This window comes from Penicillium verhagenii (genome assembly GCF_028828195.1).
Source record: "Penicillium verhagenii strain IBT 33310 chromosome Unknown utg000005l_segment0_segment0, whole genome shotgun sequence".
NCBI lineage: Eukaryota > Fungi > Ascomycota > Eurotiomycetes > Eurotiales > Aspergillaceae > Penicillium > Penicillium verhagenii.
In genome coordinates, this window is record NW_026643169.1 from 4,099,080 (window position 1) to 4,117,573 (window position 18,494).

Sequence of the window (18,494 nt, forward strand, 5' to 3'; positions counted from 1 at the left end):
ATCAACGAAAGTTAAGATATGAGGTCTGGCAGCACAAGGGAACGCGGTATGATCCAAGTCAAGGATTGAGGTGTTTGGTTTGATTGAGGCTCTTCTTTCCGTTTTGGTGCAGTTGGGCTGACTTGCTCCCCCTCTTTCTTGCCGCCGAACCTCACCCACCAACCAGCTTACCCATCTCAGCGCAGATGACCCCCGGAGAGCAGCACATGCGTGCGGCTGGATTTGTGAGTAATACCCCTCAGTGTTTCAACTCTTGCTCCACCAGTTGCTCCACCAGTCAAAGAATAATGCCCGGTCCCCTCCGGCTGCAGTGGGTGCTAGCGCTTATTTCACGCATACGCCACATTTGCCGAAAGGCTCGCTGGGAGGGTCACGCTCCAATAAGATTCAGGAGAAGGATCAGGATGCCGGTTTTCTCGGGGTCCGCGGTTAGAACGCCGTTTTCTGTGCGGGTTTGCTTATTCAATAACCAGTGTGCATGAGCAGGGTACGAACATCCCCCTTGGGCAAGAATGGGGTCATTTTGCTATCTTATAAAGCCGGCGTGTTGATACCAAGAGCAGCATCTAGCTCCAGTCCGCAAAATTCACATATTGCAACCGACTCAATGGAAACGGCCGACCCTCCTCACCAGGATAGTGCTGTGCACACTATTTCCGATGATACAAATGACCAACCACACATTATTCTCAAGGCTGGTGACAGCCAGTCAAAATATGTTCAAACCCTCGAGGAGCGACTAGCCGAGCTCGAAAAGAGGTTCGAGGAGCTTTCCCGGAAAAAGACCGGAACCCCAAGTGAAGCGGGCTCCAGTGACACTTCCAGAGATGACGACAATACCGAAGAGAAGAAAGAAGAAGAGAAAGAGGAGAAAAAGGAGAAACCCACCTGTGTGATCGTTCCAAAGGCGCGCAAGCTTAATTATATCAATTTCGTCAACCGGTTTCCCATGCAGACCGAGATCCCGGTGGTAGAGGCAGCCATGGTCAATACTACGTTGGAGGCTGCGGAAAAAGAGGAGAGTGACTGGGTTCCCGACAAACCAAATGGTGACGCCGAAAGGGGATTACGCGACATGATGGAGAAGAATGAGTACAAAAAAGATGCATGGATGGCGAGGATTCGAATCAACTCTGTGCCCTTGGTAGAGGAAGTAATGAAAGTCCTAGATAAATCGGAGAAATTCTCCGAAAGTCTGACTTTTCTTCATCCTTTTGACCCTTTAGTCAATGCCTATGACAAGCTCAAAATGCGGCTGCATGAATTACAAGAGGCCTTGGGTACTCAGCAGGATGAATCCAAAGCGAGTGGTGATGTGGAAGGCGATGATAAAGCCGATGCCACCGAAGAGACCAACCCCAACAAAATACAACCTACTGAGCTTGCTCCTCTGATGGAAACTTTGCTTCAGTTTCTCGAGGATGAGGTTATCCCCCTTTCACCGAAGAATGGCACAAAGATTAGGTTTGCATACCTACCATACATCTTCAAGCTAGGTGATACCCTCTTCGTCTCAGGTGCGGAAAAAGGATCCAGGACCAACCCAGACGCCTTAATCCGTCGAACTGATCAACGTCTGTGGCGGCTATATCGCATCAAGAGGGCCGGCAAGGACAAAAAGGATAGCTTTTTGGTCAAGGCATATGCCATTGATTATGACGGGGAGAATTACATCTGTCAAAAGAGAAAGTTCTGGATCCCGCCCTACGATGGAGAACAAGAGATCTCAAGTTTGGTGGTATTTCCTCTCAAATATCTTGAGAATGCCGAGCAGATTCGAGTCGACACACGTGCCCAGGGGAAGAAGTTTGTGGAGTACCAACAAGGACTTCTCACTCATCTAGGCTGGGGCGCTGATCTCGAGACGGGGGATGATAGTTCTCAGCTGCAGTATGTCTCTGGTGATGTCGTCGTAGACATGGCCGAGGCAACTAGCAAATACCCCCGGTGGGTTTCAGACTGGGAATTCCCCAAATATGTGCCAAATGAACGAGATCCCGACACATACGACTTCTGGGAATGGGTAATTGTCGGAAAGAAAAGCGAGGGGACATCGAAAAAGACCAGATACTGGACAAACGAGTATTCGCGACTGCAAAAACTAACATATTGCTCTGAGACCGATCCTTTCCTCTCTCACGGGCTCAAATTCAAGCACGAGAAATATCACCTGCAAGAACAGGACTTTGAACTGCTCCCGCGCAGAGTGTTTGGATATGTGTTGGAGAAACGAAAATTCCTGGCACTCGACATCAAGAACCTGGAGCTGATCAAGAGTAATGACATGAACGACTCAAAGCTCGTTCTTGACCCGCACAATAAACTTATGCTGAACGGGCTTATCGACTCGCACTTCCAAAAGAAAGATCTACGCGAGAGACACAGAGCCTCCAACATCGACCAAGACTTTATTGCGAACAAAGGACGAGGGCTTATCATTCTCTTATACGGCGTGCCGGGGGTGGGTAAAACTTCCACAGCGGAGCAAATTGCACATTTCTGGAAAAAGCCACTTTTACCGGTGACTTGTGGAAATTTGGGGATAGAATCCAACGAAGTCGAAGGGAACTTGAAAGAGATATTCCGACTAGGGAAGAAGTGGGATTGCATCTTGCTCATGGATGAAGCCGACGTCTTTCTATCAGAGAGAACCCCAATGGCTCTAGAGCGGAACGCCTTGGTCTCAGTGTTTCTTCGTGAGTTGGAATACTTCGATGGTGTTTTGTTCCTTACCACAAACCTCCCCGGTGGGATCGATGAAGCGTTCAAATCGCGTATCCATATCACTCTCTACTACCCGCATCTCAACGAGAAACACACCAAGGAAATTTGGAAGGTCAACATGGACCGTCTGAAAATCATTGAAGAGCAACGTGCCAGTATGAATAACGAGCCGCCGCTAACCATTAATGAGCGTGGGATCCGAAAGTTTGCAAAGAACCATTTCCGGAACAATATGGACGGGAAGGGACGATGGAATGGACGTCAGATCCGTAATGCCTTTCTCATCGCCTCTGCACTGGCGCAGTTCGAGAAGGCCAAACCAGGCGTTGCAACCACACCTAGCACAGATCTCGATGATCCATCTTTTGATATCAACCCACGACACTTTGATGTCGTGGCCAAAGCGAGCTTGGGCTTTGAAGAATACCTAGCCGAGGCCAAGGGCCGACTTGCGTCGGAGATAATGTTCCAACGAGGGCAGCGTGCAGATTTCGTCCGGCCCTCGTCCGAGCAGCCCGCAGGATCATCGTCGTTCACAACCCACGCGCATCACCTTCAGCCACAGAAGAGTCAGGACTTGTCAAGTGCTCCAGATCCTTTCCGTCACCAGCAAGGCTGGAATGAAGGCCCGTCAGGATCATACAGTCATCAAAGCTCAATGGAAGAGCAGAGTTGGACGCTCTCTGCGGGAAATTCATATGGCGGACACCAAGGGCATGGGGCACCGATGCACCAGGGACGCCTGTTCCAGACCCCTCAACATGATCCGCGAATGAGATCCAACTCTAATATTGATGGGAGCGCACAATCACGCAGGGATGTCGGTTTCCAGGGATCGCCATCCCCATTTCAACCAAATTACCAGCCCAACTATACTGGTGGGAAGATTAATGTGAGCGCCGAACAAGACTCCGACTCGGATTCTGATGCATAGAGGGACCGAGGGAACATTTGAACGTTGTAGGATGGGATATTGCTTCTAATTTGAAATGTTAACTTTATGTGATTTTGCCAACACAAACTGAACCATTTTCTAGTACATGTATGTAACAAACATTCACTTTGTCATTCATGTAGCTTTCAAATTTAAGTTGCGAACATTCAATGTTGAGTACAAATGTTTCCAGCCTTCAATGTTGCACACATGAACTTCACATCCAGATGTCAGGTTTGAATACTACACAATATAAATATATAAATGGATGTTACTTATGCTACATATATTCACCTCGACTTCCAAGGTCTGGAAGTTGAACTTGGAGCATTGGAAGGTCTATGCATTTTTCAAGGTCAGAACAAATAAATCAATAAATTAGCTATCGATCATATTGCAACAAATAAGGAGGATTGAAAGTTCGCGAATTAATACAAACTGTGTTGGTGTTGGAATTTACCTTGCACCCGTTGTGTTGTTGGGTTATAGGTCAAAGTTTGTAAAAAGGAACTCAACAACAGCTTAGCGTAAGGTACAAGCACAGCGATTTCCTTCGGGTGCCCAGGTTCGAATCCTGGTTGTGTCGATTGACACAATGGCGCAGTGGTTACCGCGATCGCCTGCTATCTGAAGCGGCTGTTGTTTTTTTCTTGCTTTTGTTTTTTATTTTATAATCTCAATTTCCTATTTATTTTATTATTGTATTGTCTTTTTCATTCTTGAAAGATTCTTTTTGGATCGCTTCAAATGTTCAGTATTTGGGTGCGCATGTCCTACTCCTGGAGACCCATGGTCCCGTCACCGGATCTATGACTCAGCATATGCGGCCCGCGGATCGGAATTGGATCGGTTGCGGGTGGGAGTTTCGGCTGTTACTGGCATGGAAGACGACATTCCTCCTCCATAAGAGATGATATTAAAAATAAAATTCAAGATAGATGTAGGGTAATTTATCATACTACTGGATATGAAGTTAAAAATTGCAAAGCTTCGTTGTGCTCGGTCAAAAATATTAAAAAGTATCAACTTTGAAAGTCTGGGGGAGGCGGCCTGGCTCTGCGGGGAAGCAAGTCTAGAACTGCGGATTCTTGCCGCCCCCGGAACTATATAAGATGTCACCCGCAGCTCTCCTCTCGGAATGCATTGTTGACCTCCTGTCTCTCATTCACCCTTGAAACACCCCCCCAGAAGATTGAATTGCATTACCTACACATTTCTGCAGCCATGCCTTCCCAAGTGGCTTCTTGCATGCGCCTTGCGCGGCAGTTCTCTGCTGATCCAGCCAAGGTAAGCTTCTTTCCCCGCGGAATGACTGGCATTTGGATTCACGGCTAATTCGATTCGCCACAACAGCACCAGCGCTTCCTCGCGCGTTCCTTCTCCAGCACCGTCCGCCGCGCCGCAATCAACAAAGTCATCGCCTCGGCCGAAGAAGCTGTCAAGGACATGAAATCGAACACAACCGTCCTCGCCGGTGGATTCGGGTTATGCGGAGTGCCCGACTCTTTAATTAACGCCGTGCGCGCCAACTCCTCTATCACCGGACTCACGGTCGCTAGCAACAATGCAGGTGTTGATGGCTCAGGTCTCGGTCTGCTCTTGCAGTCCAAACAAATTAAGAAGATGATCGCTAGTTATGTTGGCGAGAACAAGACCTTTGAGCGCATGTACCTGACAGGAGAGATTGAGCTCGAGCTTACTCCACAGGGCACCCTTGCGGAGCGGTGTCGCTCCGGTGGTGCCGGTATCCCTGCTTTCTACACACCCGCGGCATTTGGAACCGTTGTACAGACCGGTGACCTGCCACTGAAGCACAATGCCGACGGTACCGTCGCGCTATACAGCCAGCCACGCGACGTGAAGGTGTTTGATGAAAAGAGCTATGTCATGGAGGAGGCTATCAAGGGTGATTATGCATTCGTGAAGGCGTGGAAAGCGGACAAACTCGGCAACTGTCAGTTCCGTTATGCCGCGGCCAATTTCAACGGCGCGATGGGTCGCAATGCAAAGATGACGATCGTGGAGGCAGAGCACATCGTTGAGCCTGGCGAGATCGACCCCGCCGCTATCCATCTGCCAGGTATCTATGTGAAGCGTGTCATCCAGAGCACGACGGAGAAGAAGATTGAGAAGTACACATTTGCCAAGGAGGAGGGTGAGGATACCTCCGCGCTGGGCAGTGGCGATACTGCCAACAAGCGCGAGCGTATTGTCCGTCGTGCGGCGAAGGAGTTTAAGAACGGCATGTATGCGAACCTGGGTATTGGTATGCCCATGCTGGCGCCGAACTTTGTGGACCCCTCCGTTGAGGTGACTTTGCAGTCCGAGAATGGTATTTTGGGACTGGGACCTTACCCCAAGAAGGGCGAAGAGGATGCCGACCTGATCAACGCCGGAAAGGAGACCGTTACGCTGAACCCTGGTGCCTCGTGCTTTGGTAGTGACGAGTCGTTTGGTATGATCCGGTCTGGTCGGATTGATCTGACCATCCTGGGAGCCATGCAGGTTAGCGCCAAGGGTGACCTTGCAAATTGGATGTTGCCTGGCAAGATCAAGGGCTTTGGCGGTGCCATGGATCTGGTGTCGAACCCAGCTGCTACTAAGGTCGTTGTGACTATGGAGCACACTGACAAGAAGGGCAACCCTAAGATTGTCAAGCAGTGCGAGTTCCCGTTGACTGGACCTGCTTGTGTCAGTCGCATCATCACCGATCTCTGTGTCTTCGATGTTGACTTTACCGATGGTTTGACCTTGATTGAGATTGCTGACGGCGTCACCGTTGAGGAAGTCCTTGCCAAGACGGAGGCTCCTTTCAAGGTTTCTGATGACCTGAAGCCCATGTTATAAAAAAAAAAGGTACATTTTCTGATTTTCTGATTTGATTTTCTGCTGTTGAAGCGTTACATACCATATCTGTTGTGCATAAGAAACTATTAGTTCTAACATACTGGATTTTCTTCAAAGATTGTGGATTTAGTATTAATATGTATTGATCCTAGTAGTACTAATTGTACTCTGCAGTGCAAGTATGAGTAAGGTGCTGACAGATTTATGTTAGCTTTTTCAAGTAACACGACAACATCTGGAAGGCCACGAGATGGGTTTATGCTGGGACCAGGTGGTTAGTAAAGCCCCCGACGGACTCCGTAATGGTTAACGCCCAAGAGTCGCCATTGGGGGATGTCATAACGAATCCCGGCAAATAACAAGCCCCGAGATAAGTATTGATAACGGGATTGTAAACGATCTCATGTGACATACGCTGCAGCCTAAATTTGCGAATCCGAACTCCGCATGGGGCCCATTGCTTATTCCCCCCCCCCCCCCCCCCCCCCCCCCCCCCCACCGGCGCTAGCATAGCCAAGATGCACATTGAGCTTGAATATCCACTAACAGCATTTCTGGTCGCCTTTCTGGACACGAAGGGATCTATTTGAATTTAAGGGTATCTAATCCATAGGGCTGAAGATAAGAGCATTAAAAAACACGACAGTAAGGTGGGAAGTTCAGCTCGGCTAGTACGGGGGACGCGTCGCTTACGCCGAATACGCTAAGGCAAGATTACTAGTATTTTCGTGGATTCTTTCACTACTTAGTGCTCATTTGAGTCCCCAGTAAGCCGAGTCTTATGCTCATGCATCTACTGCTCATATTAGATGCTGGCTTCGCCTCTTTCTGATAACCTCTCTCGATTTTGCAATTTTCATTAAAGACAAATAGGCCAAGAGGTCTGATATATTTTTTTTCTGCTGTCCCTTGGACGGAAAAATCCACCATGTTGTCTTGTTCGCCCAACAGTGACAACATCTTTGCCGTCCGGGTGGACTCAGCCTGTCGTGCTTTTGATTTTACTCTTTTGTTTGAAGATGCTCTCTTTTCACTTTTACCCGCGAGCTTGTTCCTGTTGCTGGCCACACCCCAGATAATCATCTGGCAAAGAGAAACCACCAAGCTGAGCTCGTATCGATTCGCTATCATCAAATTGGTAGGTTGGACACTCAAACGTAGTTGAATATATCCACTAAGTCACATTTTGAATCAGATCATCCTTATCCTCCTCCTGATTCTGAACATTGTCTTCCTGAGTTTTCGCCTCCGAAATGAAACCCTCTTTACAAACCTTTCGCTGGCATCTTCCATTCTCGACATTATAGCCACTGGCGTTGCCATTGTACTCTCGTTTCTTGAAGATCAGCGCGCGATCTGCCCCTCCCTCCTACTCTCTTTGTACTTCTCACTAGGCAGCATTTTGTCTATTCCAAGACTTCGCTCATTATGGCTAATCCACTCGGATCCGACCTGTCGGACACTGTGGACAGTTATATTCACTTTGACGACTTTGGCAGCCTTTGCAGAGTCAATGACCAAAGAGTCCGTCTTACTACCGGAAGTTAGAGACAAAGCTAGCAAGGAAGAAGTCCACGGGCTCTGGGGTAAGAGTCTTTTTATCTGGACCAATTCTGTCTTCAGAGACGGATACCGCGTTGCCTTGCAGGTAGATGACCTACCCGATGTGGATGACAGGTTGCTTGCATCGCTCGCGGGAGAAAAGTTACAGCAAGCATGGGATAAAACTGCCCCCGAGCCAAAGAAACATCGTCTATTGCGAGCAACTTTGCGGGCATATCTATTACCTTTTTTGTCTGCAATCATTCCTCGTCTAGTCTTGATTGCCTTCAAATTCTGTCAACCATTTCTGATCACAGCCGCTGTTGACTATGTTAGCAGCAGCCCTACTTCGACTCCTGATTATTCTGGACAAGGACTGATCGGGGCCTATGTCTTATTGTACTTTGAGATGGCGATTGTTACTTCAATCTATTGGCGCCAAGCTTTCCGCTTCGTTACGATCATGCGAGCAGGACTGGTCTCAATGATTCACGAAAAGCTAATGCGATCAAGAACGGTAGATGTCAACGAGTCAGAAGCTGTCACGCTTATGGAGGTTGATGTAGATCGGATCGTCAAGAATCTACACAGCTTTCATGAGACTTGGGCTAGTGTGGTTGAGATAATTATCGCCATCTGGCTGCTTGAGCGACAACTAGGGGCTGCCTGTGTGGTACCCGCTCTGATATGCATTTGTATGGTCACCTGCCTCTTTCCTTGCTTCTACATGCTCTAATAAATCATACTAACCATCACAAGTGTCCGTTGCGGCCTCGCTGCCGGTTTCCAAACGATTTAAAAACAGTCAGAAACTCTGGGTTGAACGAATTGGGCGGAGAGTGATTGGGACTGTAGGCGTTCTTCGAAATATCAAGGCCGTGAAGATGCTGGGATTAAACAAGGCAGTCTCTGCTCTTGTGCTCGGGTTGCGCGAAGCAGAGCTGCAGACATCGCAGCGCTTTCGGGAGCTGTTGATTTGGACAATCACTATATGTAAGTTGAAGCTTCATCCATATGTCAACTTTTCCCGATCCGCAAATGCTAATCACCATTTAGCCAATATTCCAACGGACCTGGCACCATTCGCGACTTTCTTGGTTTATACAATAATCGCAATTGTCAAGGGAAATGACTACCTACTGTCCGCTCGTGCGTTTACTTCACTCTCTTTGATCAGCTTATTGACAGGCCCACTTCTCAAACTGATTCAAATTTTCCCTGGTCTGTTTCAATCCGAGGCATGCTTCACTCGAATTGAAGATTTCTACATCCGGAATGCACCGACAGGCCATTCTAATCAGAAAAATGATACCAACGAGTGCGGTCCAGAGACGGCGGAGAAAATGGATCAGAATATAATTGTTCTCCAAGATGCATCCTTTTCGTGGTCTTCTGATTCGGACCCAGTCCTGCAGAATATTAATTTGGAAATAAGAAAGCAGTCACTCACGGTCCTCAATGGTCCAACTGGAGCTGGAAAATCCGCTTTGCTGGAAAGCATTATGGGTGAAACAACTCTTTTGAACGGTAGAATGCAGGTAAATGCAGCACGAATCGCTTACTGTCCTCAAAATGCTTGGATTATCAATGATACTATCCGCAAGAATATTACCGGCGGGGGCCAAATTGATCAAAAGTGGTATGACTTCACCTTACAGATCTGTTGTCTCAAAGGTGATCTTCAAAAGATTCCACAAGGTGATATTTTCAAGTGCGGCAGCGCTGGTGTGACCTTGAGTGGTGGCCAAAAGCAGCGTATTGTAAGCCTCATCTGCGTCCTTTGAAGAGGCCTCTTCTGATTAATTTCTCAAAGGCCCTTGCCCGGGCAGTGTATTCCAAAGCAGATATCATTATCTGTGATGACATATTCTCCGGGCTTGACTCCAAGACCATCGGCTATATCTCAAAGCAACTGTTCAGCAAAAATGGCTATTTCCGGGAAGCAGGCAGGACAGTCATTATCACAACACAAAATCGTGAGCCCTCTTCTTTGTTTCAAGACTCGGAGACCAAAGAATGCTAAAATTTTATAGCTCGGTTGTTCAAATTTGCCGACAAGATAATCAGTCTTAAAGATAAAAGCCTCAGCAGTCAAATTGTCTCTTGTCAAGAACTTGACATAGATGAGCCAGAATCATTTAAAGAGGAGCCGGCTGAGATGTGCCTGGAGGAACCTAGTTCAATTGAGTCTACGATAGAGAAGGAAGAAAAAATTTCCAAAAAGAAAGAAGAAGACAAGTCTAGACAGAAGGGAGGATCTGGTGTCTATCGATTTTACCTACAGAGGTCTGGTATTGGTCTTGTTGTGGCTTTCATTGGAGCCATGGTTCTTGAATCTGCTTCTTCAAATGTGTCGTGTAAGTCAAAGTGCGATGTTCTGCCCTGATATACTTATGCTAAAAGGTTTACGACTACAGCTGTTTGGATTCAAGAATGGTCAAACGCCGATGAACAGACGCAGAAAGAACATGTTGGCATGTATCTTTCCGTGTATGCAGCATTCTTGGTAGCATCCTCTTGTGGATTAATGGTCGGCTGCTGGTAAGATTATCAGCTTATACACGAAAGGTGTATCATTGGAAAAACTGACATTTTAAAGGTTGTTGTTCATCAAAATCATCAATCGAACTGCCATACGAATGCACGCAGATCTCTTGAAAACGGTCCTCCAGTGGGTGTTCTTACATTTTCTCGCCTTTACTTTGAATTCAGCCATGCTTATGTCCCGGATACGTATAGTGCACCTTTCCACTTTCTTTACAGCACCGACTTGGGATCATTAGTCAATCGGTAGGTACAAGTTTTACCAACAAGTCCATTTGACCTCTCGTTTAATGGAATCTTCGCTGATAAGTAACCTAGATTCAGCGAAGACATGACGCTCATTGATATGAACTTACCTGCTGACGCAATTAATGTGGTGGGAAGTAAGTTATATGCTGCTGATTAGATCGTCACAAAACATAATGATTTGCTAACTAACACCGTAAAAACAAAACAGGTGCCGCGAGCTGTCTCACAAAGCTTGTGATTATCTGCATTTTTGGCAAGTATTTCACTGCATCAATGCCAGTATTTTTCGCTGTTCTATGTCTTGTACAAATCTATTACTTGCGAACATCACGCCAAGTAAGATTGTTGGATATTGAAGCCAAGTCCCATCTTGTTTCCCACTTTCTGGAAGCAATGCAAGGTGTCACAATCCTCAAGGCACTTGGCTGGCGTTCTCATTTCCAGGAAGCCTTCGAGAAAAACTTTCGACACTCACAAAGACCATTTTACATGCTATTCTGTATACAGCAGTGGCTGACATTGGTTCTCGACTTGATCTCCGGAGGAATGGCCGTTGTTCTTATCGCAATCACTGCATCTCTGCGTGGAAACTTTTCTGGAGGCTCTGTTGGTGTCGCGCTTTACATGGTCATGACTTTCAATCAGTCTCTGACCCAGTTGATCAATACTTGGATATCACTGGAGACTTCTATCGGGGCTGTCTACCGCGTGAAAACTTTCATGCAAGACACTCCGTCGGAATCTGGTCTTGATGCTCGCTCCGCGACGGCGGCCTTCTCCAAAGGAGCCATTGACATTGAAAATCTGACTGCTTCATACGGGTAAGCGACAATGTTTGCTTTCTGGATTTTATCCAGTTGTTGTTTTTATTAACCGAGGTTCAACTAGTCCTTCTACCGCTCCAGCCCTGAAGGGCGTCTCATTGAATATCCTCCCCGGGGAGAAGATTGCAATCTGCGGACAATCAGGAAGCGGCAAAACATCATTGATACTTGCTCTTCTTCAGATGATGGAGATTCAAGAGGGAAGTATTAAGATTGACGGTACAAACCTAACGGCACTAGATCCAGATTCTATTCGTTCATCTTTGAGCGTTGTCTCTCAAGATCAATTCTTCTTCCCTGGAACCGTTCGATTGAATATGGATCCCCATCACGGTGCTTTGGACGAAAGTATTGAACAGGCTATCAAACTTGTTGGATTGTGGGACAGAATAAGCTCTGGCGGAGGATTATATATGGAGCTGAAGAGTTCCGAATGGTCTGTGGGAGAGAAGCAGCTACTGGCACTTGCCCGAGCTATGACTATTCAATCTCATGTCCTCATCCTGGATGAGGCCACGGGCAGGTGCGTTAGATCTACGCCGTAAACAAAGGTTCTTACACTGACTATTAGCAGCGTCGACTTGGAGACTGAAGATATTATGCAGAAGGTAATAGCCAAGCACTTCAAGCCTCAAACCGTTCTATCCGTACTCCATCGATTTACGCACATTGAGCAATACGACCGGGTTCTTGTCATAAAAGATGGGACCATTATCGAGAATGATTCCCCGGCGAATTTGCTAGGAGCGGAAACGGAGTTCAAGAAGCTTTATGGTCTCATCAAAGAGACTAGTATGTAAGGGATGATCTGATCCCCAAAGCGGAAAGGGCAGCTGGAATTTGGGAGACAATGCAGTACATAGCCAAATTCGGATACTTGATATTCTAGTTTCATTTAAAGATTATCTCTTCTCACAGATTAAGTAATTTTTTTTTCTTCTCGTAAATACAGTAGTGATACAGTCCGATCCCGTAGAATGACGGTACAAATACAAGTACATGCAATGCAATCCCATAAAAACCCCGAGTACCAAAAGAAGGGATATCAAAAGGAGATATTCCTCAAGTCAAAGAAATCAAACAGACCCATTTATACAAAGAACACCATGAACGCGGTGGGAGAGAATCGTCAAATCGATCGCAATTCTTATCATGACAACCGGAACAATCCACTCAAGCGAGCCCGTACCCGACCCATCCAGTCGCGATCCGGTGCCTCCTCGAACTCGCGCACAACATTATCATAGTGATCTGGGTCACTTGCTGGGTACCGGATATTTTTCGACATTGGATAGCGACGGGAAAAGCGGTCTTCGAGGAGTGCCTGCAACGCGTTGGCGGAGGACTCGGAAATCACGGGCTGTCTGAAGGGTACGGCATCAGGGTCGCGCTTGGATTTCTTGGGCTCGATCTCTGGCTTTTGACCCAAGGCTGCTTGCAAATAGGTTTGCACGGAGACAGAGGTCGGGCGAACTTTGTCTACAGGCCAGTGTTTGAGGAGGTGGGTGAGGCGTGTTTGGATGGTGCGCTGGGAGGTGTGTTAGTGTCATGAGTTTCAATTGATCATGGGAAATAAATGCGCGTAGAGCAATTGCATTGTAAGCATACCGGAGGATTAGCCATGGTGGATGTGTAGATAGGGGTTATTTTTTGTCAAATGTATAAAAATGACCAAATCGTCCAAAGCATCAAAAGATCATCAAAAGTGAATCCATTTTCATTTGTAATCCCTGACCGCCTCAGGCATCAAATGGCGCTCCCTGTTGCCTTAGAACGATTACGGAACCCGGCGCTTCCATCTGTCGACACTTCCAGGGTTCCATTCTCACCCTTATTCATTTCCTTCCCTAGATCGCTTTTCTTTCCTTGTGCCCTTTTAATCCTGTTTTCTCTTCTTCCTCTCACGCTCAGCTCGTCATGAGCTCGCAGCGCTATTCCCGGGTTCGTCATCCTCCCCGCTGATCCCCCCAGTCCGGATCCTCGAGGCCACCCCAGATAACGATTCTGATCCGATCTAACATAACCACAGGTGAACGCCCGAGATGAAGAGGATAACACCCACTCCTATCCGCTGAATCCTACCCGATCAAATCTATCACCACACTCTCCGCCTCCCTCGTTCCGTTCCCGGTCTTCGTCGCCATCATCGAGGCGACTACTGCATAGCGATCCTATTCGACAGGATGAAGATGATAATGCCTTGGCCGATGCTTTTGGCAGCGAAGATGACTCTGACGATGATGAAGAGCCGGATGATCGTCAGCGGCTGATGCGTGCCAACCCGGATCCCTATAGTCCCGTGGACAACGGACAAACCTCCACTGCGGCATCCTCGTCAGTATCTAGAAACGAGAGTCAAGATCGCTCTGCTGCATCAGCGATATCTCGACGGCCAACCATATTACCAAATTTTACCACTTCATCGGGTAATAGTCGGTCGGTCGCGCCATCAAATGACGGTGTCTTTGCCAATCTCGCGGCGAAGCCAGAACGGGGCGAAAAGAATGAAGACTTGCCTCCTGTGAGTAATTATACATACTCCATAATACTCCTCTACCCTTGAGAATACCAATGATGTGGGTTCTAATCATGTGAATCTTTCTAGTCTTATGAAGAAGCGGCCGCCGACGCAACCCCACCTTACTGGGAGACCACGATCGTCGCCCCCGGCATCTCTTCCGATGAAGTCTACGTTGATGGACTTCCTGTTGGATCTTTCTTTTCATTTATCTGGAATGCGATGATTTCTATGTCATTCCAGCTGGTCGGTTTCCTCCTGACTTATTTGCTCCACACCACCCACGCCGCAAAGAATGGCAGCCGAGCGGGTCTCGGCCTTACCCTTGTTCAATACGGTTTTTACATGAAGGGAGGCAGCGACACTTCCACTTCTGATGGAAGTAGTGGCGGTGATGGATACGTTCCGCCACCCGACCCCAACAGCCATAACTTTGATCCCAACACTGTTGGTGATACTGCAGGCGATGGTGGTTCCATGGCCGGTATCAGTACCAGCGAATGGATATCTTATGTTCTTATGATTGTCGGCTGGTTCATCCTGATCCGAGCTGTCAGCGATTTCTTGCGAGCTCGCCGCCATGAGCAGCTTGTTTTACAGAGTCCAGATCGCGGTTTGGGTGTACCCATCATTGCCGAGGGAGAACGGTCCGAGACCGTCGTCTAATGTCCATGGAATTGGTTTCTTTTTTTCTTTTTTTTTTCTGTTTTATTTTGGAAGGGGAATTGGCATAGGATCTTTCATTTGCGGCGCTAACAGGATTGGAGTTCTTCTCTTTCATTTGTATGAACACCCCCCCATTTTGTGGAGAATCCCCTCCTTTATTATATTATTCTCCTATGCATCGTGCGTCTTACCTTTTTTTTATTATCTATAGCCTTGTAGCTAGCCATGCGGGAGATACCAACTGTTGAATACGTCAACGCATCAATTTTCTTTGACAATTGTGAATTTTTGAGAGATTGTATTAGCACCTTATAGTATACTATAGATAAGCATACCTAGACTAGTGTACTTAGTGTGGCTAGAGAAGATGTAGATCTCAAACGTAATCAATTGCCGTTGCCTAGTACGCAGGCCGCGTACTGCGCCACGATCCAACACTCGCAACGGAACCCTTGCTTCTTATAAGTGAGTCTTGACACTTGGGTTTCAGGCCACAGTGTTACGTTGGCATCATTAGACCCTTGTGCTCCGTAAATAACTTGAAATGTCAATAAATCTCGTAAGGCCCTGCCGCCCACTACCGAACAGGACCCGCTCTCGCTCTCTGTTTACTCGGAATAAACATCTTGGATCTCCATACCCCATTTCTAAACCTTTCTCTCACAACCATACTACTCCGTCGCGTTAATATCGGACTTCCACGGCCGGCGCATTGCAGCCGTGCCTCTCACCATGTCTACTGTGGCCGCAACACAAGGCCCCGTCGAGGCTCGCTCCCTGTCATCCATCACCGCCATCGCATCCAATCCCCCCGCCTACCCGCGTAATCCCACACACGAGAAGCTCGACCCTTTAGTTCTATATATAGTCCGGGTTCCTGGAAGTCAAGGTACGTGAGACCTATTTACTCAAAGAGGGCACTCTCTAGATACGCTCACCTCTCTCTCTCTTCCCCCGCACTGCAAATTCAAGGCCTTGGCCTTATCGGAGCGTCTAGTACAGATAAGCTGACCAGCGCATGACGCACGAACAGATATCTTCCTCTCCCCCGTTAAACCGCCCACCAAATCCAGTGTCTCTGCCGAGGCTATCAACGCATCGCTTTTCTATTTACACGTCGCAACACCTGAGGATGACGCACTACTGCAGCAGGTCGAGGAGGAACGCGAGCAGGAAATACAGCTACGGAGGGAGGAGCTCGAGGCTGCAGGTCACGATGACCCTGCCCAACGGGACTTTGCCCGTCTGAACCACCCCCGAAGGAAACCCGTGGGTGGTGCAGAGGTAGCTTCAGATAATGCGCCTGCCTTGTCGCAAGACAATGCCCCCACCCCGGCAGGCAACAATCCTCCCGTATTGCCGTCACGACGACCGGTGCATATGCCGCAGGTTTCGGCAGAGAATGTATCTTTCTCGGGGACGCCTGTCACCAATGCGCTCCCAGTTTCAAGCCACGACCCTACAAAGACACTTGCGGAGCCCGCGGCTCAAAGTCCCATCTCACGGCGGCCGTTACCTCCTCTGCCGCCTAGCGAGGAGCCATTCAGTGGTCATCCAGGCAACGAAACACAAGCGAAAACGGAAAACAGGCGGAGCGCATACGCGGGACAGGCATCTAGTGGCCAGGGGCAGGAGTCATCGCGAGAGAGATATGAGGCTTTCGCCGCGGGGCGACATAGTCTTGATGCGAATAGGCCGCCATTACCGCCACGCTCGACACAACCTCGCATGGGGTCTCCGTCAAGAAGCACCGGACGGTCATCCCCTAGACCAAGAAAGGCACAGCATCCACCAAGGAATAATGCAGGTTTTCGTCTCACACTTATTCGGCGAGACCCCGCGTCTGGTACGCAGTGGAACGTCGCGACGATCTCAACCCCGCATATGGATCACAATGCCATTGAGATTGATATCGCGACGCCCGGTTATAATAGATTTGCTGGCTCTAACGAGCCGCTCTCGCTTGCTAGTCTAGCTGCTAACCTCCCCGCGGGGTTGATGCGCAATTCTGGATCTTCCGTACCTCCTGCGCCTCCACTACACGCCGACCAAGCTAGCGAGCAGCAGCGGCAGCAACCACAACCACAACAGCCACAGTCATTTGGACCTCGCAAGTTCCACCGACAACTCTGCGTCTCCAAGCCCTTTGACGACTCAGGCGCAAACTCCGAGTTCGGAAACAGCCACGACAGCGCCTCAAAACTGAAGAGCGGCTACTACGTCTTCAACTCCCCCTGGAACGGCACCTGCACCTTCGCCAGCAGCGTCAACGGCCGAAGTCTCAAATGTAAACACATGATTCAAGGCCCAATCGGCGTACCTCAACCTGGCGAGAACGAACCGAACCCCGCCGTCACAGTTGCCGAGATCCGCTTCAACACCCCCTTCCAAGCAGCAAACCTACACTATCACGCCGCGTCACGAACTCCCACAGCCTCGAACCAATATTCCTCCCCTTCATCCACGTACGACCCTCCAAACCCAGAAACTCCATCCTCCAAACGCGCCTCGCTCTCTCAGTTCCTGAACCCAAATAACTATGCTCGTCCACGCGCCCACTCTGGTCCAAATCCGGACACTCCTTCAACGCCTTCACACGCCTCTGACTCACATCGCCAACAATTTAACCCTGCTGCTCTTTTGCGGCGGACGTCTCTGCGCGCGGGCCAGTTTGCGCAGCAGCAATCGAATAGATTTGGGCATCAGCCTTTTCATCGCAGGAGTACGAGTGCGAGTAGTGTGGATTCGGATGAGGATCGATTGGACTTTTCCCTTGCGAGAGAGCTTGCTGGGGGTGGGATGCGGGGGAAGAGTGCTAAGTTGGGGAAGTTGATTATTGAGGATGAGGGGATTAAGATGTTGGATTTGGTCGTGTCGGCTTGTATGGCTGTTTGGTGGAGAGGATATTACCATTGATGTTGATAAGTCGGTTTTTTGGATGGGATTAAAGACGGTTCCTGGTCTTGCTTGTTTTATGGCTTTCTATTTATACCTTTTAGCTGGGGTCTTAGCTTTGCGGGTCGGTTTGTTGTGGTTAGCTTTAGCGTTACATACCATCCTAGCATATGAGAGCGTCTTTACTTGTTTTATTTTCCATCTTCCGGGTTCATATGGCACTGGTATTTCTAGATGCACAGTGGAGAGAATCACTACCAAGAGCCAAACAAGAAGTCACCTCAGTATTTCCAGAATCTACATTTTGACATTTTCACATTTTGATGTGTTTCGACCACTGACAAACCATCTATCTATCCGATCCACAGAAAGAAAAAAAAAAAAACCAAGGTAGGCAGGGAGAGGGAAACACAAATCTCTCAAATCATGAGTTACTAGTAAACCAAAAAGGACTCAGGCCCCAAGGATAGCTTGAGCACCCATAAACACACAGATCAGCAGACCAGATACAACAAGGAACGCAAAAGCGGAAGACAAGCGGAATCCACAACAAAAACAAACGGAAAGCACGAAGACGAATCTGAATCAAGAAGAAAACAAATCATGCAACCGTCCAGCCTTTCTCTCGGAGGTATCTCTTTGCTAATTCATTATATCGACATGCAGGGGGTGGGTAGGAGACCGAGTGCAGTTGGCAGAGTAGGCGAGCCGAACCGAGCTGAATACGAAGAAAACACAATATGGCCAAAGG

The 18,494-nt window shown here is 48.2% G+C and overlaps 6 protein-coding genes across 6 annotated transcripts; 5 read left to right on the forward strand and 1 right to left on the reverse strand.

Moving 5' to 3' along the window:
- Positions 1-607: 607 nt before the first annotated feature.
- Positions 608-3,658, forward strand: N7466_005034 (uncharacterized protein; the record flags this gene model as incomplete). Its single annotated transcript, XM_057164431.1, has 1 exon — positions 608-3,658. The coding sequence occupies one exon, from the start codon at positions 608-610 to the stop codon at positions 3,656-3,658; it is 3,051 nt and encodes a 1,016-aa protein (XP_057023112.1).
- Positions 3,659-4,882: 1,224 nt separating this feature from the next.
- Positions 4,883-6,505, forward strand: N7466_005035 (3-oxoacid CoA-transferase; the record flags this gene model as incomplete). Its single annotated transcript, XM_057164432.1, has 2 exons — positions 4,883-4,945; positions 5,012-6,505. The coding sequence occupies 2 exons, from the start codon at positions 4,883-4,885 to the stop codon at positions 6,503-6,505; spliced, it is 1,557 nt and encodes a 518-aa protein (XP_057023113.1).
- Positions 6,506-7,433: 928 nt separating this feature from the next.
- N7466_005036 (uncharacterized protein) lies at positions 7,434-12,464 on the forward strand (the record flags this gene model as incomplete). Its single annotated transcript, XM_057164433.1, has 12 exons — positions 7,434-7,643; positions 7,701-8,742; positions 8,807-9,040; positions 9,104-9,807; positions 9,861-10,023; positions 10,081-10,404; positions 10,465-10,577; positions 10,647-10,837; positions 10,910-10,974; positions 11,049-11,661; positions 11,729-12,187; positions 12,239-12,464. 12 exons carry the CDS (start codon positions 7,434-7,436, stop codon positions 12,462-12,464), a joined length of 4,344 nt encoding a protein of 1,447 aa, XP_057023114.1.
- A 350-nt stretch (positions 12,465-12,814) lies between these two features.
- On the reverse strand, positions 12,815-13,287 carry N7466_005037 (ubiquinol-cytochrome c reductase complex assembly factor 2; the record flags this gene model as incomplete). Its single annotated transcript, XM_057164434.1, has 2 exons — positions 12,815-13,192; positions 13,273-13,287. The coding sequence occupies 2 exons, from the start codon at positions 13,285-13,287 to the stop codon at positions 12,815-12,817; spliced, it is 393 nt and encodes a 130-aa protein (XP_057023115.1).
- Positions 13,288-13,581: 294 nt separating this feature from the next.
- On the forward strand, positions 13,582-14,848 carry N7466_005038 (metal homeostatis BSD2 family protein; the record flags this gene model as incomplete). Its single annotated transcript, XM_057164435.1, has 3 exons — positions 13,582-13,605; positions 13,694-14,185; positions 14,270-14,848. The coding sequence occupies 3 exons, from the start codon at positions 13,582-13,584 to the stop codon at positions 14,846-14,848; spliced, it is 1,095 nt and encodes a 364-aa protein (XP_057023116.1).
- Positions 14,849-15,580: 732 nt separating this feature from the next.
- Positions 15,581-17,764, forward strand: N7466_005039 (uncharacterized protein; the record flags this gene model as incomplete). The annotated part of the gene is made up of 2 exons (XM_057164436.1): positions 15,581-15,737; positions 15,882-17,764. The coding sequence occupies 2 exons, from the start codon at positions 15,581-15,583 to the stop codon at positions 17,762-17,764; spliced, it is 2,040 nt and encodes a 679-aa protein (XP_057023117.1).
- Positions 17,765-18,494: the final 730 nt, after the last annotated feature.